This window comes from Erigeron canadensis, chromosome 4 (genome assembly GCF_010389155.1).
Source record: "Erigeron canadensis isolate Cc75 chromosome 4, C_canadensis_v1, whole genome shotgun sequence".
Lineage (NCBI taxonomy): Eukaryota > Viridiplantae > Streptophyta > Magnoliopsida > Asterales > Asteraceae > Erigeron > Erigeron canadensis.
The window spans coordinates 20,063,437-20,081,946 of NC_057764.1; the positions used below are offsets into that span (position 1 = coordinate 20,063,437).

Consider the following 18,510-nt stretch of genomic DNA (forward strand, 5'->3'; position numbering starts at 1 on the left):
TTATTGATAGAAAACAGAAAACTATAAATTAGTGAGATTTTTTATACAAATATTAATATAAAAATAATATACTAATATATTTGGATAATGATAATTAATATTTTTGATTTATTATTAAATTAATAATGATATCATCAATTTTCAATTTGATAAAATCAAAAGCTATGATTGGTTAATAAGTTATTAGGTCAGCTGTCTTTTATTATATATAAAGATGAAGATAAAATAAAGATTTATAAGTATAATAATATAGTAAAATTCATAATAACACATGGGGCTTTTTACTGGTCGGGGAAAGTAAAATTTTAAACAGTATCTGGATTTAGAAACGATATTCGTTTTCTTCGAATTTGCATACTTGCGTATGTTTAAAATATCAAGTAGTGTAAAAATATTAAATCGTTTTTAATCCAAAAAGATAAGGAGGTTGTAGAAGTGAAGAGTCTGAAAAGTCAATGGGCAGACTTGAACCTTGTTTGACATTTTCGCCGTTCTGGGCCCCACCGCCTGCTTTGTATCGTCCTCACTGTCTACAGTAACGCGTGTGTGGCACTCTCCATAACTTCTTCACTATAGTTTACATGAGGGTTTAATGATGCAAACTCAAGCCCAACCATTGAGGACTAGGCTCTTTTGTTTTTAGAAAATCAAGACAAAAAGAGGCCATCATAAAATTGGGTATAACTTTTGCTAGAAGGCTCCGTTTTGGGCGTGTGACCAGTCAAAACGACCGCAGAAACGAGACGCATCAAGTTGCAAACGTCAAAGGCGGTTTGGTCGACTTTCGAGCTCTGAAACGGCCTTTTTCTATGAGTTTTAGACCATTTTGTATGTTTTTTCGGTTTTTTTGGACTTTCTTTTCGTTATAACTTTCGGCCCACTTGTATTTTAAGGCCCATTCGAATTTTGCAGCTTTATTTATATGTATCTAGACATGGGGAAATGATCAGTTCATGTTAAATCAAAAATTCATTTTTTCCCCCTTACACGTGTGCGTGTTTGTGTGAAAATCCCTAAATTTCGGTATTCTTTTTAAAATCAACGAATTTTAGAAGAATTGTTTCTGGGTATTCGTTGAATCAACAGAATCCATTGTTTATCTTTATTCTGTCTGCGTCAGTTTTTCTCTGGCATTTAGCTGATTTTCTCCATAACAGTAGTGGAACTTTCACCGCCAGTCATGTCCTCGATTGACTGTGCTGGTGACGTGGTCGATCTTTAACGGACGATAAAGAGGCATGCCGCTGAGTCCAATCACTATTACTGTTTTAAAAAAAAAATACCATATAAAAGAGGAAAAGATAACATAATTGTATAACTTAATAAACATTTTCTAGACTTTAAGTTTCAAATTGATTCTTTACTTTATGATTTGGCAAAAACTCAAAATATATCTTGCGAATTTGACTTTTATTGTAGATTTGGATGTCTTATCTCTTAATGATTAATTCCAAAGTTTCATGTCTATAAAAATATTTCTTTGTTTCGATGGTAGGTTTTTTTTATCATTTGAAGAGAGAAATTTTCTGCGACCTTAATGCAAGTGCTATAAAGTTTTGTTCTAGTAAAACTCTTTAACCATTTTCCTATACCATATTAATTATTTAGGGGGTGTTTGGTTAATTGAATTCCTAGGAATTCATTAGCATTGAAATTTGAATTTCATGCTTTACTATGTTTGATTTGAGAAAACTATGAATTGGAATTTAAAATTTTCTATTGAATTCCCAAAAACAAAGAATTTACAATTCCATCACTTATGCCATGGAAAGTTTGAATTCCAATGGACTTCAAAGATTTTGACAAACTAACCCTTTCTATGCAAAGTTACAAACTTTTGTATCCCACTGAACTCTGTTCTTCCTTTCATCTATTGACTGAACACGACTCACCGGCCACCATCTACCACCACCGCTGAACACCATCCACCACCACCACCACCGTCGTGGCTGCTCTTGAATTCCGGCTATTAACTACCACAACCATATATGAAGTTATCAACGTTACCTTATAAAGGAATATTAACCGCTACATAATATTAATCATTGTCAGCCATTAATATTGGTAGCCATGTAAACGGCGGCCGACAAAAAATGGTGATATAGAATTAGGGTTTTGTTATATGTCTTCAAAATAAACAATAACTGGCTGAAATTTACTTACTATTGGTATCAATTTACTCCGTATCATATTTTTTGCTTCTTGTTTTTGTTTGTACATGGATTCAAAAATATGGTTGAGTAATAATTTTGAAGATCGAGAGGATGGGTTTGACTATCGGTTGGATACTTGGATGTGGAAATATTTGGGGCCTGTGTATTGTCATATGTATATCAGTATATGTAATCAATCAATATCAATATCAATATTATAATATATATGTTTTATTAAAATGAAAAGATAATTATTATTTATAAAGAATATATAAAAGTATAATATTGTCTTTTAACATAGCTGGTATATGATTTTTCTAATTGAATTCCATTGAATTTTGTTAATCAAACACAATGTCAGATTTTAAAACTTTCAAATTTCAATTCTTTCAAATTCCAATTACTTTAACAAATTCCAATTCTTTCGAAAACATTCTGTGAACTAAACTGCCCTTATTATCTTCGGTTTTTTTTTTCTTAATACAACTCTACAATTTATTTACTACTTAAATGAGTGATAATTCGTATAAGGTCCAAGAGTGCATCATATCTTCTGTTGCTAAAGTGATATTATGACTTTTTGATGGATATCTAAGCCAATCCAAGTATGTATGCTTTGTATATCTACAACAAAAATTCTTTCAGATTAATTATTCAGAATTACTACAATTTTTTCTTAAATAATTTAACTTTAGTAAAATTTTCAAATAACAACTTTTATTCACCTTCAGATTTACTAAGTCAACTTTACTGCATATGAACGGGTACACTGCTTGAGAATGTACAGTAGTAAGTAGTTAGGTAATTCGTGTTTATAAATTAAAGACTAGAAATTACACATCATCCTACATCAGACCACACAACGAATAGCAAAATTAAAAAAGTCAGTCAGCATGCATGCTAGCATTTAGATTGTGAATCGAGGAAAGATCAACACCATGTTAGCTAATATTGCATGTTCCAATTACGAAACCCCTATGCAATTCATATCGTCTAAGGTGATACTTTTCTATTCAGTTTTAGATTGATCATTAGCTTCAGCCTTATTGTACCCTGCAACAATGTCCACATATAAGTACACATTACAAATAATATTATAATTATCTATAATTTTAGTTAGCATAAGCAAATAATAAAAGTTTGTCACCTTTTTATATATGTAAAACTATTAAACTAAAAGTGTATAGATAGTTATCTACACCAAAAAGTGAGAAGTTTTAAAAATTCAAAATTTTATGTGTGAACTTTCATGTTTAATTTGTCACACTACTTTTGTCGACGCTAACTATTATAATTAGTGTGGATAAAAATAGTGTTACAAATTAAATATAAAAGTTCACACATAAAATTGTGAATTTTAAAAACTCTCCACTTTTTAGTGTGCCCTATGCCCCTATACTTCATGAGCTTTAATATATACAATTGGAATTTTTGAAAGCAAACTCTGTTTACGATAATGCTCTACTCTTGAAAATCTAACCACATCTAGAAAGGGATTAATACTCTCCATCAAAACAGTTTTAAGGTTATCAATAAGATTAATCATGTTTGTAACCCTTACAACACGAACAAAGCCAAATCAAGAGCCTGATTTGGATACCTTTAAAGGAATATACTCATCAAGCTATCTTTTCCCATGTGTGACGTGAGTAAGAGATCTTTAGTCATCACCTTCCAAGGGATATTTGAAAAAAGATTGACGTAAAGATTTATCCACATCTGCTATATTTGATCGCCCGTTTATACCTTTCCTCATATCTGTTAAATTCCTATCGAACGCCCAATTTTGACTCCCTTCTGATCCCATTATGATAATACCATTAATGAAGAAATTTCCGTTGTTAACAAGCCACCGCTCGCCATAACCTTAGTAGAGAACCATCGTCGTAAGGGTTTACGATCCCCATGAGAAAATCTCATTCGTTTATAGACCCATCATTTCTTAAATACTTTCTAAAACATAAGATTTTCAAACACCATCACTTATCACTTAACCAATATGGTATTGATATCCTAACAAACATCATCATCTTGTCAAGACAGAATTACATATCTTGTCGAGAGAGAATTACATATTTTAACGAATAAGCTTGCATAACTACGTGGCTTAAATGATGACCATTTTGTCAAATTGGCAAACTAATTAGGCAACTAAAACATTCATTTTTCTTAACTAATCATTAATTCAAACGTTAAACATAAAACGGTCATTAGACCAAACAACCTTTTCAAGTCGGCATCAATAGTCAAAAAAACTACTTGGTCCAACCCAACTACCGAAGTATTGTTGACTCTCTCATAGATGCGAGTAAGCAAAGTTAAAAGAGCAGTAGATCCAAATTAAGTCCCACCAATACATTTCCTACCAAATCAAAACAAATTAAAAGCCAAACCATTTTTTCTCATTTCATCTTGTTTTTCAATCTTTCCAAATTTCACACAAAAACACACACTTTTTTTCTCCATTTCTTTCTCTAAAAAAAAAAATGGAGAACAAATGTTCACCTAGACCTACAGATACCACAAAAAACCCATCACCACCATCAACACCAATCCCAAGATCCGACCCGAATAACGCCTACCCAACTACTTTTGTCCAAGCTGACACTACTTCTTTCAAGAAAGTTGTCCAAATGCTAACCGGATCCTCAGAAACAGTCAAAGCTGCTTCAACCCGACCCGATCCACCAACCCGAAACCCAATTCCTCCAATGAAAACGGGTCAGAACAAAAAACCCACATCAAAACTATACGAAAGAAGAAACAGTATGAAGAATTTCAAGATCAGTCCTTTAGTACCCGGATTTGTAAACGGGTCGGGGTTTTCTGGGTCGCCAAGAAGACCCAGTACGCCGGAGATACTATCCCCCGGAATTCTTAACTTTCCAGGGTTGGCTCTTAGTCCGGTGACACCACTTGTGCCTGATCTTTTTAGGTCTCCGGTGACCGGAGATGGCTCAAATTTGAACGTTGAAGCTGAAGATAAAGCGATTGCTAAAAAGGGTTTTTATTTACATCCATCGCCGGCGAATACTCCGAGGAGAGATTCGGAGCCCCGACTTTTACCTTTGTTTCCGGTAACATCACCTAGGGTGTCATCAGGTTCATCTTGAATGTTAATGAGTTTTAATTTTTTTTTACTTTTTTTTTTAATGATTGTTAATGTAATTGTTTTTAATGTAGTAGTTGAGCTGAATTTTCTGTAACAAATTGGTCAAAATTTGGAGGTAAAAGAAGGTAAAAAAAAATAAAAATAATATTGACCTAGTCAGAAAAGTTACAACTTGCAATGAACAATGTACAAGGCACTAATGCAGTGTTGTGAGAAAAAGAGGAGTTTTACCATGAAATATTTTTTGCTCTTATTTAATGTACATGTTCGTACCATTTTTACTTGTGTAATTGTGTTCTCGATTTCAAGCCCAGTTTCAGAAATGTGTCTATACTCTAATAGTGTATTAAGATTTCGGTATTTCATCCAGATAATCTATATTTCTGGTGTAACCTAACTTAAGATAAAAATGAGTTTATATTTTCGGTATTTCACAAGTATAAACACACATATAGTTTCTAGTTCCTACTTTGTAAATCACCAAAAGCACCCATCATTTTTCTAGTTATTTTTTCTAGTATAGTAAAAGTTAATCTTGCAATTCATTGTATGATAATATAAAAATTATGGTTTGGAAAGAATTGTTCTACATTTTAATATTTTATTTGTACTTGTGAAACGAGTGTAAAATGGATGAGATAGCCAGATAGCCGTGAATAAGAAATACTAACAATTTTTCTGTTCTTTGTGTTGTCATTTGTCAATTGGGTTAAATTGTCATAGTGACCAAATCCAATGCAAAGGTACAAATTCCTATGCATCAAGGTACAAGTCAATTTAGTAAATATCGATGGAGAAAGGTACCACCTCAGGACAATTTTTTTCCATGTTGCAACAAGCAATGTACATTTTGTATCGAGAATTGTATGTTTGTGAAGGTTGAAAAAGATGCTAAATTACAAAAGGGTCAATTTTATTGAGCGAGTGAAAAAGAGTAAAAAAAATTACTATATTTTTGTATGTGTTTGTCATGAAATAGCAGTAGAAGAGTTTTATGATGATATTTAAATAAAAAAATTTACTATTCTATTAATTGATGATATTTAAGTAAAATTTTATGGTATTAATATGCTCATAAAAATGTTTGTTGTTTTTATTAAATAGTGTGTTAGATTGTTGACAAACGGTTGAATTGAATAATTCATATGAAGGATATTGTAGGTATTGAATTTGACCAATTCTTAATAGGAAGCACCAAGAACCATATTGAATGAACAAGACTTTTATTGTATATATTTGTTGGTATGTTCTTGGAGTTCATTAAAGCTTGACATAAATGTGAATTTCGAATTCAAATTTTTTATTTTTATTTTTAATAGTTAACCCATCTGAAAAAAATTTCAAACCATAGCTGGATTTGTTCATAAGAGGGAGTAAAAGTTCTTCCAAAGTAAAGAAAAAACATTAAAGGGACCATATGGCTTATGAAGAATGTATGAACTAGTTATAGATAAGCATTGCCTACTCTAGATATGGAATCCAAAGGATAATATTGTTACAAATGTAAAACCAAAGTCAAGAATGCCTTTTAGTTAGTACCTTTGAAATTTGGCATGTAAATCATGTAATGGGTACTTGCTTTCGACATATCTCAACATACTCAAGTCCACTTTTTGACCTCAAAACATATAAAAGAGACCAAAGCATAATGAATAAAGACATGAGAAAGTGAAATGGTAGGGAAAGTGGAAGCTTGTGATGATGAAAGGCAAGAAAGAAGTGGTGCAAGGCATGAATGATTGATAACACTCATTTTTGGTTGAAGTGGTGGTCCTTTTTGTTGCATTTACACACCTAGAAACTTCAAATTACAAGTTTGAAAACGTAACTTGTAGGTTTGATGTTTATAAGTTATAAAGAAAAATATCTTAGTGAATTCTTTTTTATTTGTTTGACTAGAAAAACAAAATATGTATGTACTTGTGTGGGTGTGATTTGAGTGGAGATTGGACCTAAAGGGATAGGGATTTGTGGGTCATTTGATTTGAAAACTTTCATGTGGTGTGTTTGGGTCATCCTCAATTTTGCCAATCATATGTCTCTATCTTGATTAGTTGTTGATGCCCATATGGTTGGTGCTCATTGTTTGACCATCTATGTCAATATGCTAGTTTTATGTTTGATATTGACACTCAATTATCTAATGTACTTACGACTTTAAGCACATAAAATACATAAATTATAAACAATTTAGCAAGTAAATTTCTCAACTTCTTTGTTTTTTCTTTTTCTCCTATTTAATTAAATTTTTTCTCCGATTTAATTAAATTGTGAAGAGAATATATGCATAAGTCGACCTTTACAATGCTTTTGTTTGAGATAACATTTTAAAGTCAACTACACTTCGATTATAAGTCACCCGGAAAGAAAGTCAATCTTATTGCTTTTCATTCACCTTGCACTTTAGCTTTGGAATAGAACAAAGTGTTGCATACATAATGTATTCTTATACTATTTTATGGGTTAGCTTTATATTTTGTAGTGCGTGTTTTGTATATTAGCATTTGTATTGTCCTTTGTGTTTATTAAAGATTTGTTGAAGGATTTATCATGTAATTAACTATGTACTTGTTTGTAATTATGAAGGGGGTTTAAGTACAATTTATATGCCTATATAAACCCCCCACATGAAATGAAACTTAACCTTTTGCCCAATTAATTATTGCATGTTCTAATACCTACTTTCTCTCTAAATACCTACTTTCCCATTTCATATAAAGGTTCACTACACATTTTAGCATAGTTTACACTTGGTATCAGAGCAAAATCACAACGTGTGAGAGATCCATTGCTTGATTTTGTTCATCCTTGTGCTAACTTGTGTTTTTATTTCCTTTCCGAAATCCTCAATCTTTTCCCCTTTACCATGTTAAAGTAATCGAATTTCTTGTGCTAATCCACTCATTATCATCCCAAGATATCACCCATAAAGTATCAAATCCTAACTCAAATCACAATGTCTTGAAATCAATTTTTTAAGCTTCTGATCCAAATACCGGATTTCATCCCGGTTTTGTTTAGTAGTTCTAAAACCGGGTTTCTGTCGGGAGTTGCTTGTACTAAAACCGGGTTCCATACTGGTTTTCATTGTCTCAATTACTTTTAATTGTAATAAAAATACTTGGTTTACACCAAAACCGGTATTTGTTCTCTCATTCATAAATAGTTAATTCTCGTTATTATCTTAATTTTATTTTCAGAAAACCGGTTTTCTGTTTTCTTCAGAATACTGGTATTAGTTCTTCAATACTACTTTATATGTTATAATACCTGGTTTATCTCAAAACCGGTATTTGTTCTTCTAATATCTAATTTTCAAGCTGTTATAATCTTGAAATTTCTCGAAGAAAACCGGTATTAGTTCCCTTATTATTGAATACCAGTTTTAGTAAAGGATTGTTGGTTGTAGTTGTGCTTTGAATGTATTAATACCTGGTTTACTCCAAAACCGGTATTAGTTCCTCCATTAATCATTTTTCTTAACCAATACTCTGTTCAATTGGTTTCCTAAAAACCGGTATTCTTACATACGAATACCGGTATTAGTTCTTCCATTTCTGAAAAACCGGTTTCTGTCGTGCTTTGCTGTGTGGTTGTGTGTTGTAATACCTGGTTTACATCAAAACCGGTATTAGTGCTCTTTTCATCAATTTTGTGGAAAAGTTACGCTGCTCAATTTTCAGCTTGAATACTAGTTCCTCACACTGTGTAATGGCTACTCAAGACTCCTTAATCATCGGTTCCGAATCTCGCCCACCTGTCCTCTATCGTGACTGCTATCCCCAATGGAGAAATCGTTTTCTGAACTGGGTTGCTAAACAACCTAATGGTGCTGATGTAAAAACATCTCGCAAAGAAGGACTTGCTGTTCACAGAAATCTCGTAACTAAAGAACTTCTACCACCTCAAAGTTAGAATACCACACAGAGAAACCGATCCCAAGCAGATGATCTTGCTGTTACATATCTGTACTTTGCTCTTCCAAATGAGATCTATAGAAACGTTGATTCCTATACCACTGGGAAAGAAATATGGGATGAACTTGAAGGGGGAACCATTAGTGAAAACATATGATCGATTATGCAATGTGATCAATGATTTAAGGAAAGAAAAGGTGAACAAAACAGAGATTGAGCTCAATGTGAAGTTTCTCCGATGCTTAGAAGAAGTCTGGGAACCTTATGGCACACAGATAAATGTTCAACCAGACTTCAACAAGCTCAACATTCACAATCTCTATGAGAAGTTGAGATTGAATGAAAAAGTTGTCCTGAAACAACAAGCAAAAATTCAAGAAAGTTCCTCTTCTGATCCTCTTGCTCTTGTGGCCAACAGAATGTCACATCTCTCCATAAACTCAAATGTTGAAGACACCTTTTCTGAATTTGGTGATAATGACCTCATCGAAGTCAACATGGATGACAAAGAAAAGGAGATGTACAGAGACGTTGCATATTTAACTCGATCCTTCAAGAAAAAGTATATGACAAGGAGGCCGACCAATAATCAGCTTCGAACATCTTCTGTTTCATCTTATGTCAAGAACAACCAAGCTCCCAAATTTGATTATTATCCGGGAAGCACAACTGGTGAAAAGAAGTTTGAAACTCCAAGATCATTTGAGAAGAAAGTTGCTGAAAGGAAACCTGAAGAAAGGAAATGCTACAACTGTGGACAAACTGGTCATCTAGCAATCAATTGTACCAAGCCTCGTCAGAAGAACTCGACCTACTATCAAAACAAACTCATGCTAGTAAAGCAACAAGAAAGTGGTGTCGCTCTTCTTGCTGAAGATGATAAATGGCTACATCTCTCTGATGAAGAAACAGAACAACTTGCTGTTAATGTGTGCTTCATGACTAAGATCAAGCGTTCCAATGAGCTGGAAGATGAAGGTAACAAATCTGAGACTGATGATGATGAGGTATGCGAATTTCCAAAACTTGCTTTAGAACAATTATTGCATGAATGTGAACAAACTGCTCGCACAAATACCTCTCTAAAAGAAGAAGTAGCTAACTTAACCAATGCTTTACAAGAAAAAGAAAACTCTTTAACTGATATTCAAAACAAATTTCAAATCCTTCAAAAGGACTTTAAAGATCTTTTAACTAATAATGCATTGGTTTCTTTTACTGCTTCTTCTGAATTACATCTTGCTAATCAAGAACTTGAGCTCAAAGTATTTGAACTAAACAAACATGTCAAAGAATTAAAAATTGCTCAATCAAGTGAAATGTTTAGAACAAATGCTTTGGCCGAAGATCTTGAAGCTCTTCAGTCTAAGATCAACGATTCCAACCCTTCTGTGAAAGAATTACAAAATTTAATTTCTGATTTAAATCATGCATGTTGCATCAAAGATTCTCAGAACCAAAAACTTGAAATTAAAATTGATGAACTCACTGATGAAATCAAGTTTTATAAAGTTAAGGTTTATAGAATTGATCAATCCAACAAGCAAATCTTTTTAAACAAACCAAGAGATTTTGATGATTTTACTAAAGGGTTAGGATTTGAAGATCCAAAGAACTTAATCACGGGTCAACTCATTGTACCACCCCTGTATGATGAAAACATGATGCGATATGGTTTGCTCAGTCAATTTGTTTGACCTAGTTATGATGATTTTGATACAGAAGAACAGTTATCCAAATGTGAAACCAAAATTAACTATGATCATATCAATGATTCATATGATTTGTTTAATCTTCCACTTTGTCCTAAAATTAAAAAACACTCTGTTATTATAGTCGAACTGGATGAAAACTCAAGTGAAGACTCAACTGAAAAACAATCTGTTGTTCATACAAGTGAGTCCAAACCTGAAAAAGAAATCGTTCTTCCAAAACCAGCTCCAGTTCGACCATATATTCCACAAAGTGTTTTGGAAAAACAAATAAAAGATTTGAAACAAATTCTAAATGAAAAACAAGATGTGATAAATGCGCTTTTGTTTCAAAATCACCATAACATATCTGTCCCCAATAGCTCATCAAGTGTTGTTTATGACTGTACTGATCTTAGTCAACTAATGTGTGTCATTGTGAATCCCACCAATTGCTCTTTAAATGATGAAGTGTGTGACATTGAGGATGTCTCTGTGCAACCCAACTGGGATTCTATTAAGACCAACTCTGTTGCCATTCAAACTGAAGATGATTGTGTTTCTAACATTGATTGTGTGTATGATGAAGAGTATGATGAACAAATGTCGGTGGATAAAATTGAACACATTTACTGGGATTCTATTAAGACCAACTCTGTTGCCATTCAAACTGAAGATGATTGTGTTTCTAACATTGATTGTGTGTATGATGAAGACTATGACGAACAAATGTCGGTGGATAAAATTGAACACATTTTTCCAAATCTCTTTGATACTGAGCCACTTAAGTTTTCTGAGGAAACCGAGTCTTATTGTAACGAGTTTAACTCTCTTTCCAAACAATATGAATTTGAGAGAAATCAAAGACTGAATTTGCTCACTGAACTCAATAAACTTAAGATGGAAATGGAGTATAAGAACATTATACTTCAAGCTTTTGTGGATAACAACACTAAAAAAGCAACAAAGTTACTGTCATCAGGTCAATTTTCAAAACTTGTGTCCAATTTGACTCCACCTAATTCATCACATGAGTCAAAGTCATCTACCGATACTTCATGCTCTTCCATCAACTCGACCACCTCTCAAATAAATGTCCAAGTATATTTGGATGAAATTGATGCATTGAACATCTCATTAGAAAAAGTCAAAAAGGAACTTCAAATCAAGTCAACTCTTTTTGAAACAAGAGAAAAGCGATACTGTAAAATCATTCAAGATCTAATGAGCCAACAACCCGTTGTTCAAAATGACAATGCATCAACCTCATACAAAGAGACTTCCAGACCTCTGAAAACTACTGTCCCTAATGTGACTGTGGATTCCGATTCAAAGAACAACGGTTTTGATCTAAATATTTCTAAAATCCTTGATCTAAACACATTTTTGGAAGAAAATAATACTTATGATCCAGATTTTGAAAATAAATTTGTTAAGAAGAACAAACCTTCTTTGAAGAAGACTCCACCCTCACATCCCTCAAAAGCAGCTTCATTACCAAGGAAGACACCAAAACAAAAGATCATCATTACCAGTTCAAAGATGTTGCCTGATAGCTGCAAGAACAAAACCGAACCCCAGACTCCTACCGTGGTCACTAATCCATCTCCCAAAACTAAAATGAAACTCCAAAAGCAACACAAGGATCAAAAGTTTTCTAGCTACCCTAAACAATCTCTAACCACCCCTAGGTGCACTTTAAAAGTTTTTAGAGATGAAGCTGTAGGAATAACTAGATACCAAGATCAATATGGATGGTTTTCTTCCACTCCAAAGAAACAAGTGTCATCTGTCAATAAAACTTTCAACAGAAAACCAAATGTGTACAATCATAAACAGTCTTCTTCTAATTCTAAAACTATTCATGTTTCAGGTGACTTGTGCTTAAACTGTCGAAGTGTTTGGCTTCCTAAAGATAGACATTTACATGCATCTAGGAAAGTCAAGTCTGATTAAAAGTCACCTTCTGAGAAACAAGTTTGGGTTTGGCGTAGCACTAGTTCTCTAGATAGTTTCAAGTCTTGTAGGACTAGCTCCGATTAATTTTCATCCTTCTGAAAACATTTTCATATTCCTTTGTCTGTAATTTGTACTTTCTGTTTGAAATCGTTTATGTGTGCCTTTATTTTTCAATAAATGGTTGGATATGTTGTGTGCTTGTTATGTTATATATGCATCTTCAGTCATGTTATGTTCATGTTTCTGTTTCTATGATCCTATATCTTCCTGTTATCTTACTTTATTCCGCATAATCCTCTAACCACTTATGGACCCAGTTTAAGTGGGGACCTAAACCCATACCTCCTGTTTTGACAGGAATTTCTTATTTGTGTCTGGTATATCGACTCCGGATGTTCCAGACACATGACTGGCAATAAATCCCTACTTCGGAACTTTGTTGAAAAGTTTATGGGCACAGTCCGTTTTGGAAATGATCATATTGCTCCTATACTTGGTTATGGTGACATTATTCAGAATGGGATCACTATCAAACGTGTTTCATATGTTGAAGGTCTTGGTCACAATGTCTTCAGTGTTGGTCAATTCTGTGACAACGATCTTCAAGTTCTTTTCAAAAGATATGAGTGCAAAGTACAAATTGAAGACGGAATTGATATTCTCACTGGGTCCAGGGATGACAACCTATTTACCATAGATCTGAATAACATTCGTTCTCCTTCTTCTGAGATTTGCCTTCTTTCAAAAGCCTCAGCACAACAATCTTGGTTATGGCATAGACGCCTTTCTCATCTTAACTTTCATACTATCAATGTTCTTGTAGACAAACAGCTTGTTGATGGTCTACCTGACTTCAAATATGACACCAATCATGTTTGGTCTGCATGTGCCGTTGGTAAACTTAAGAAAGCGTCTCATCGTCCAAAGAAATACTTGAGCACTGAAGCCCCTCTTCATCTTCTCCACATGGATTTATGTGGTCCCATGCGTGTTCAAAGCATCAATAGGAAACGTTACATTCTGGTTATTGTTGATGACTACTCTCGTTATACTTGGGTTTACTTTCTTCATGAAAAGAGTGACGCTCCTCAAGTCATCATCGACTTCATAAAACGAACTGAAGTTAACCTCCAATCCACTGTTCGTATTGTTCGCTGTGACAACGGTACCGAATTCAAGAATGCCACTCTTGAAAATTTCTTCTCCTCAGTGAGCATCACTCATCAATTCTCCACTGTGCGTACACCTCAACAAAATGGAGTAGTTGAGCGTCGTAATCGTACTCTTGTTGAAGCTGCAAGAACTATGCTTGCCCATTCCCGTCTTCCTCCTAACTTATGGGCCGAAGCTATTGCTACAACATGTTTTACCCAAAATCGATCAATCATCAACAAGAGGTTTAGTAAAACTCCATATGAAGTCATCAACAGTAGAAAACCAAATGTGAATTTCTTCCATATCTTTGGTTGTGTGTGCTATGTTCTAAATGATCATGATAATCTTGGAAAGTTTGAACCAAAAGGAGATGAAACTTACTTTATTGGTTATTCTAGGGAATCAATTGCTTATCGTGTGTACAACAGTCGCACCAAGAGAATTCAGGAAAGTATGAATGTTAAATTTGACGAACTTTCAGGAATGTTTCTTGAACAAAACTTTTCTCCTCCTGTTCATTCTTATCCACAAACTTCCGCCCCTAACTCTATCTCCCCTCTGATGAATTCCTTTCCAACTCCAACGTCCGCCGAGTTAGATACTGTTTTTGACGAATTCTATCATGATCACCCTTCTCAAACACCTCCTACATCATCTATGTCCGATAATTCTGGTATCAATATCAATCAAACTGAGAGCTCATCTTCTGATCAACAAAGTTCATCTCCCTCATCTACCTCACCTGTGTTAACTCCTCCACCCATTGAAAATTCTCCTGCAACAATCGCATCATCTTCCTTTGACTCTACTATCACTTCTCCACCTCTTGCATCCTCTCAAGCAAATAGCACTAGATCTGAAGAAGAAGAAACCATGATTCTACCTGCTGAACCCACGTTTGAGCAAGTTACTGAACAACACTCTCAAGGCTTTACCAATTCTGATGAGGACAATGTACCGGCTGCAACACTTCCTCACTCCCGAAAGTGGTCTCGCTCCATGCTTCCTCATCCGCCTAGTCAAATTATTGGAGATCCAAATGCTGGTCGGACCACTCGTGTTGCTTCCGCTAACGAATGCTTATTTGTCAACTTCTTAAGTATCGTCGAACCCAGTAACGTCAAAGACCCATTACAAGATCCCGATTGGGTGAAAGCTATGCAAGATGAATTATCACAATTTGAGCGTCTTGAAGTGTGGAAATTGGTTCCAAATCCGTATTCTCACAAAGAACCAATTAAGACAAAGTGGATCTTCAAAAACAAGAAGGATGAAAGTGGTGTTGTTGTTCGTAACAAGGCTCGCCTTGTAGCCAAAGGTTTTTCTCAACAAGACGGTATGGATTACGATGAAACATTTGCTCCTATTGCTCGAATTGAGGCCATTCGTATATTCTTGCCTATGCTGCCTTCAAGAACTTCACAGTCTATCAAATGGATGTCAAGTCTGCTTTTCTCAATGGAATCTTGAAAGAAGAAGTTTATGTTGAGCAACCTGAGGCCTTCGTTGATCCAAAACATCCGATTTATGTCTACAAGTTAGATAAAGCTCTTTATGGTCTAAAACAAGCCCCTCGTGCATGGTATGATGCTCTCTCTACTTATCTTCTGAGATCTGGATTCTCCAAAGGTACCATTGACACTACCTTGTTTATTAAAAAGCAAGGTAATGATATTCTGTTAATCCAAATCTATGTTGACGACATCATATTCGGGTCTACTAATCCTACATATTGCAAAAACTTTGCTGCTCTAATGGTTAAACATTTCGAAATGAGTATGATGGGTGAATTAAACTTTTTTCTTGGTCTTCAAGTCAAACAACTGTCAAACGGTATTTTTATTTATCAAAATATATAAATTATTGACATGCTGAAAAAGTTTGATATGTCTTACTGTCAACCAATTGGGACACCCATGGAAGTTCGTACCAAAATTCATGCTGATTTACATGGAAAACTGTTTAACCAGAAATTGTATCGCAGTATGATAGGATCCCTACTTTATCTAACTGCTAGTCGCTCGGATATTATGTTTGCAACATGTATGTGTGCTAGATTTCAAGCTAACCCTATGGACAGCCATGCTCAAGCTGTTAAACGAATCTTTCGGTATCTTAAGAGCACTATTAAGCTTGGTTTATGGTACCCGAAAGAAACCGGTTTCGAATTAAGTGATTTCTCAAATGCAGATCATGCAGGGTTTAAGTTAGACCGCAAAAGCACTTCTGGCAGTGTGCAATTCCTTGGTGACAAGTTAGTTGGGTGGTCTTCAAAGAAACAAACTTGTGTTTCTAGCTCAACGGTTGAAGCTGAATATGTCGCTGCTGCTAGTTGTTGTCAAAATCTGTGGATGAAGACTCAACTCTCTGACTATGGCTTTAAGTATGAGCATATTCCGATCTAATGTGACTCCAAAAGTGTAATTGCAATTTCTTGCAATCCCGTTCAGCATACAAAGACAAAGCATATCGATGTAAGGTACCATTTCATAAAAGATCACGTCGAAAAAGGTAACATCGAACTCTACTTTGTCCCTACTGACTACCAACTTGCGGACCTTTTCACTTAATCCTTAGATGAACAAAGGTTTAATTTTTTGAAAACCAAGTTGGGTATGCTAAATCTTCAAGCTTAATTGCCATCCTGTCATGCTATCTATGTTTATTTTCTTTTTCAAACACTTGATGTATGTTTACATGCTTTTTACATGCAATGTTTGAGGGGGAGAACAAGGGTAGATTACATGATTCTAGGGGGAGTCTGTAGATTTCTATCTGTTTATCTGAATGCATGTTCCTAGGGGGAGTTTGTGTATATCTGTGCTCTCTTTTGATAATGTGTTTCCCAACTTTTCCTATTAAAAAAATAAAATAAAATAAACGGTTTTGACCACTATATAAACCGGTTTTGAAGTCATTTGACCCTTTCGCAAAATTTTCTAAGTATTTTTATCTTTCACAAATACCGGTATTCTCTCAGTCAAAACCGGCTTTCTTCACCAAAATCCCGGTTTTAGTTCTTCTTTATCCAAAACTCTTTCATCAGAAACGAATCCCGGTATTATAACATCCAAGTTTTGGAATCCCAGTATTAGTTCATCCATTCTTCAAAACGCATTCAGGTTTTTCTATTTACTTTTACCGGTTTTCCTCTTTTTCAATGCTTTAATACCAGTTTCCTATTATTCAACGCTTTAATACCGGTTTTCCTATTTTTCAATGCTTTAATACCGGTTTTCTATTCCATATACTTAGAATTTGTGTTTTTTTATCTTTCAGGGGTGATTATTTCTCGTTTACGTGATACATTACTATCTTTCATCTTATTTACGTATTCGGGTATCTTATTTCTTCTATTTTCATTTCTTTTTACTTAATGATTAATTGCCTTATGTGTCTTTTATGTGCCGTTTTTGCTCTGTATACTTATTTATCTTATCTGCATGCTTATATGTGTTTTTCTTGCTTTGCATTCACTTTATGCCATATTAGTTTCCACAAGTGCATCGATAACAAGTTTCAACTTGATATCTTGATGCTTTGCAAAATACCGGGAATTAAAACACCGGTATTTGCTCTTACAAACTCATTTTTATGAAATGTCACTCTGTCCAAATTTTCTCTAATCATACCGGTCTTTCAATTTTCAATCATAATATACTAGTTTTGTCACCATAAAATTCATTTTTCCACATATAATTCACAAATTTTTCTAATAATGCTAATTCAAATATTTTGCTACACAAATATGTGTGACCTCAAATCACTCTATTTGTGAACAATCTAATGCTCATAAATTCTCTTGGGTCCACAGACACTCTTGTCGCACAATCTCCTTTTGTACATTCATTCTCTTGATTATCCATTTGTTTTCCTTAAGAAGTAAGGTATTGAACGCCTTGATGTACTACCTTTACATCTTTCGTGAACAACAGATGTATAATTAACATTTTCTTTTATCAAACCTTGTTATACTTTTCATACATCGGGTTTCCTTTAGAAGCAAGACATTGAACGCCTTGATGTACTGTCTTTGCATCTTATGTGAAACAAGGTGTATGATTAATTCTTTCAATAAAATCTATTTTTCATAATCGTACATTGATTTTCCCTAAGACGTGAGGTATTGAACGCCTTGTTGTACTACCTTTACATCTTTTGTGAAAAACAGTGTATGATTAATCTTTTCTAACCTTGGAAACGATGTTTCCCATTCGTATACTTGTTAATTTCAGAATGGAGTTTCTTAAAGATGGTGCCACAGAACGAAAGACGAATAATCTTCGTCTTATGATACCGTTTACCTGTCCATTTGGCATAATCCCAGTCATGCTCACGTATCATCCGTTGATAAATATTTTCACTATCACGGCTGAAGGCATTGAAGAAGAACTTCTATAGCAAATGTGGCGGACAATCGAGTATGTTCCCGCAAGAGGAAGAGCATGTCCATTCTTCCGGTTCTCTCTTCAAACAACAAATGGAGCTTCATAGCAATTCACATTCAATCTGGATGATTTCCG

General features: G+C 34.3%; 3 protein-coding genes across 3 annotated transcripts; all 3 read left to right on the top strand.

The window, feature by feature from the left end:
* The first annotated feature begins 4,556 nt into the window (after positions 1-4,556).
* LOC122596156 (VQ motif-containing protein 4) lies at positions 4,557-5,540 on the top strand. The gene has a single exon (XM_043768686.1). The coding sequence runs from the start codon at positions 4,640-4,642 to the stop codon at positions 5,264-5,266; it is 627 nt and encodes a 208-aa protein (XP_043624621.1). The 5' UTR covers positions 4,557-4,639; the 3' UTR covers positions 5,267-5,540.
* A 3,436-nt stretch (positions 5,541-8,976) lies between these two features.
* On the top strand, positions 8,977-12,829 carry LOC122597115. Its single transcript, XM_043769747.1, has 3 exons — positions 8,977-9,175; positions 9,264-10,856; positions 10,905-12,829. Exons 1-3 carry the CDS (start codon positions 8,977-8,979, stop codon positions 12,827-12,829), a joined length of 3,717 nt encoding a protein of 1,238 aa, XP_043625682.1.
* A 3,026-nt stretch (positions 12,830-15,855) lies between these two features.
* On the top strand, positions 15,856-16,392 carry LOC122597116 (secreted RxLR effector protein 161-like). Its single transcript, XM_043769748.1, has one exon. The coding sequence runs from the start codon at positions 15,856-15,858 to the stop codon at positions 16,390-16,392; it is 537 nt and encodes a 178-aa protein (XP_043625683.1).
* Positions 16,393-18,510: the final 2,118 nt, after the last annotated feature.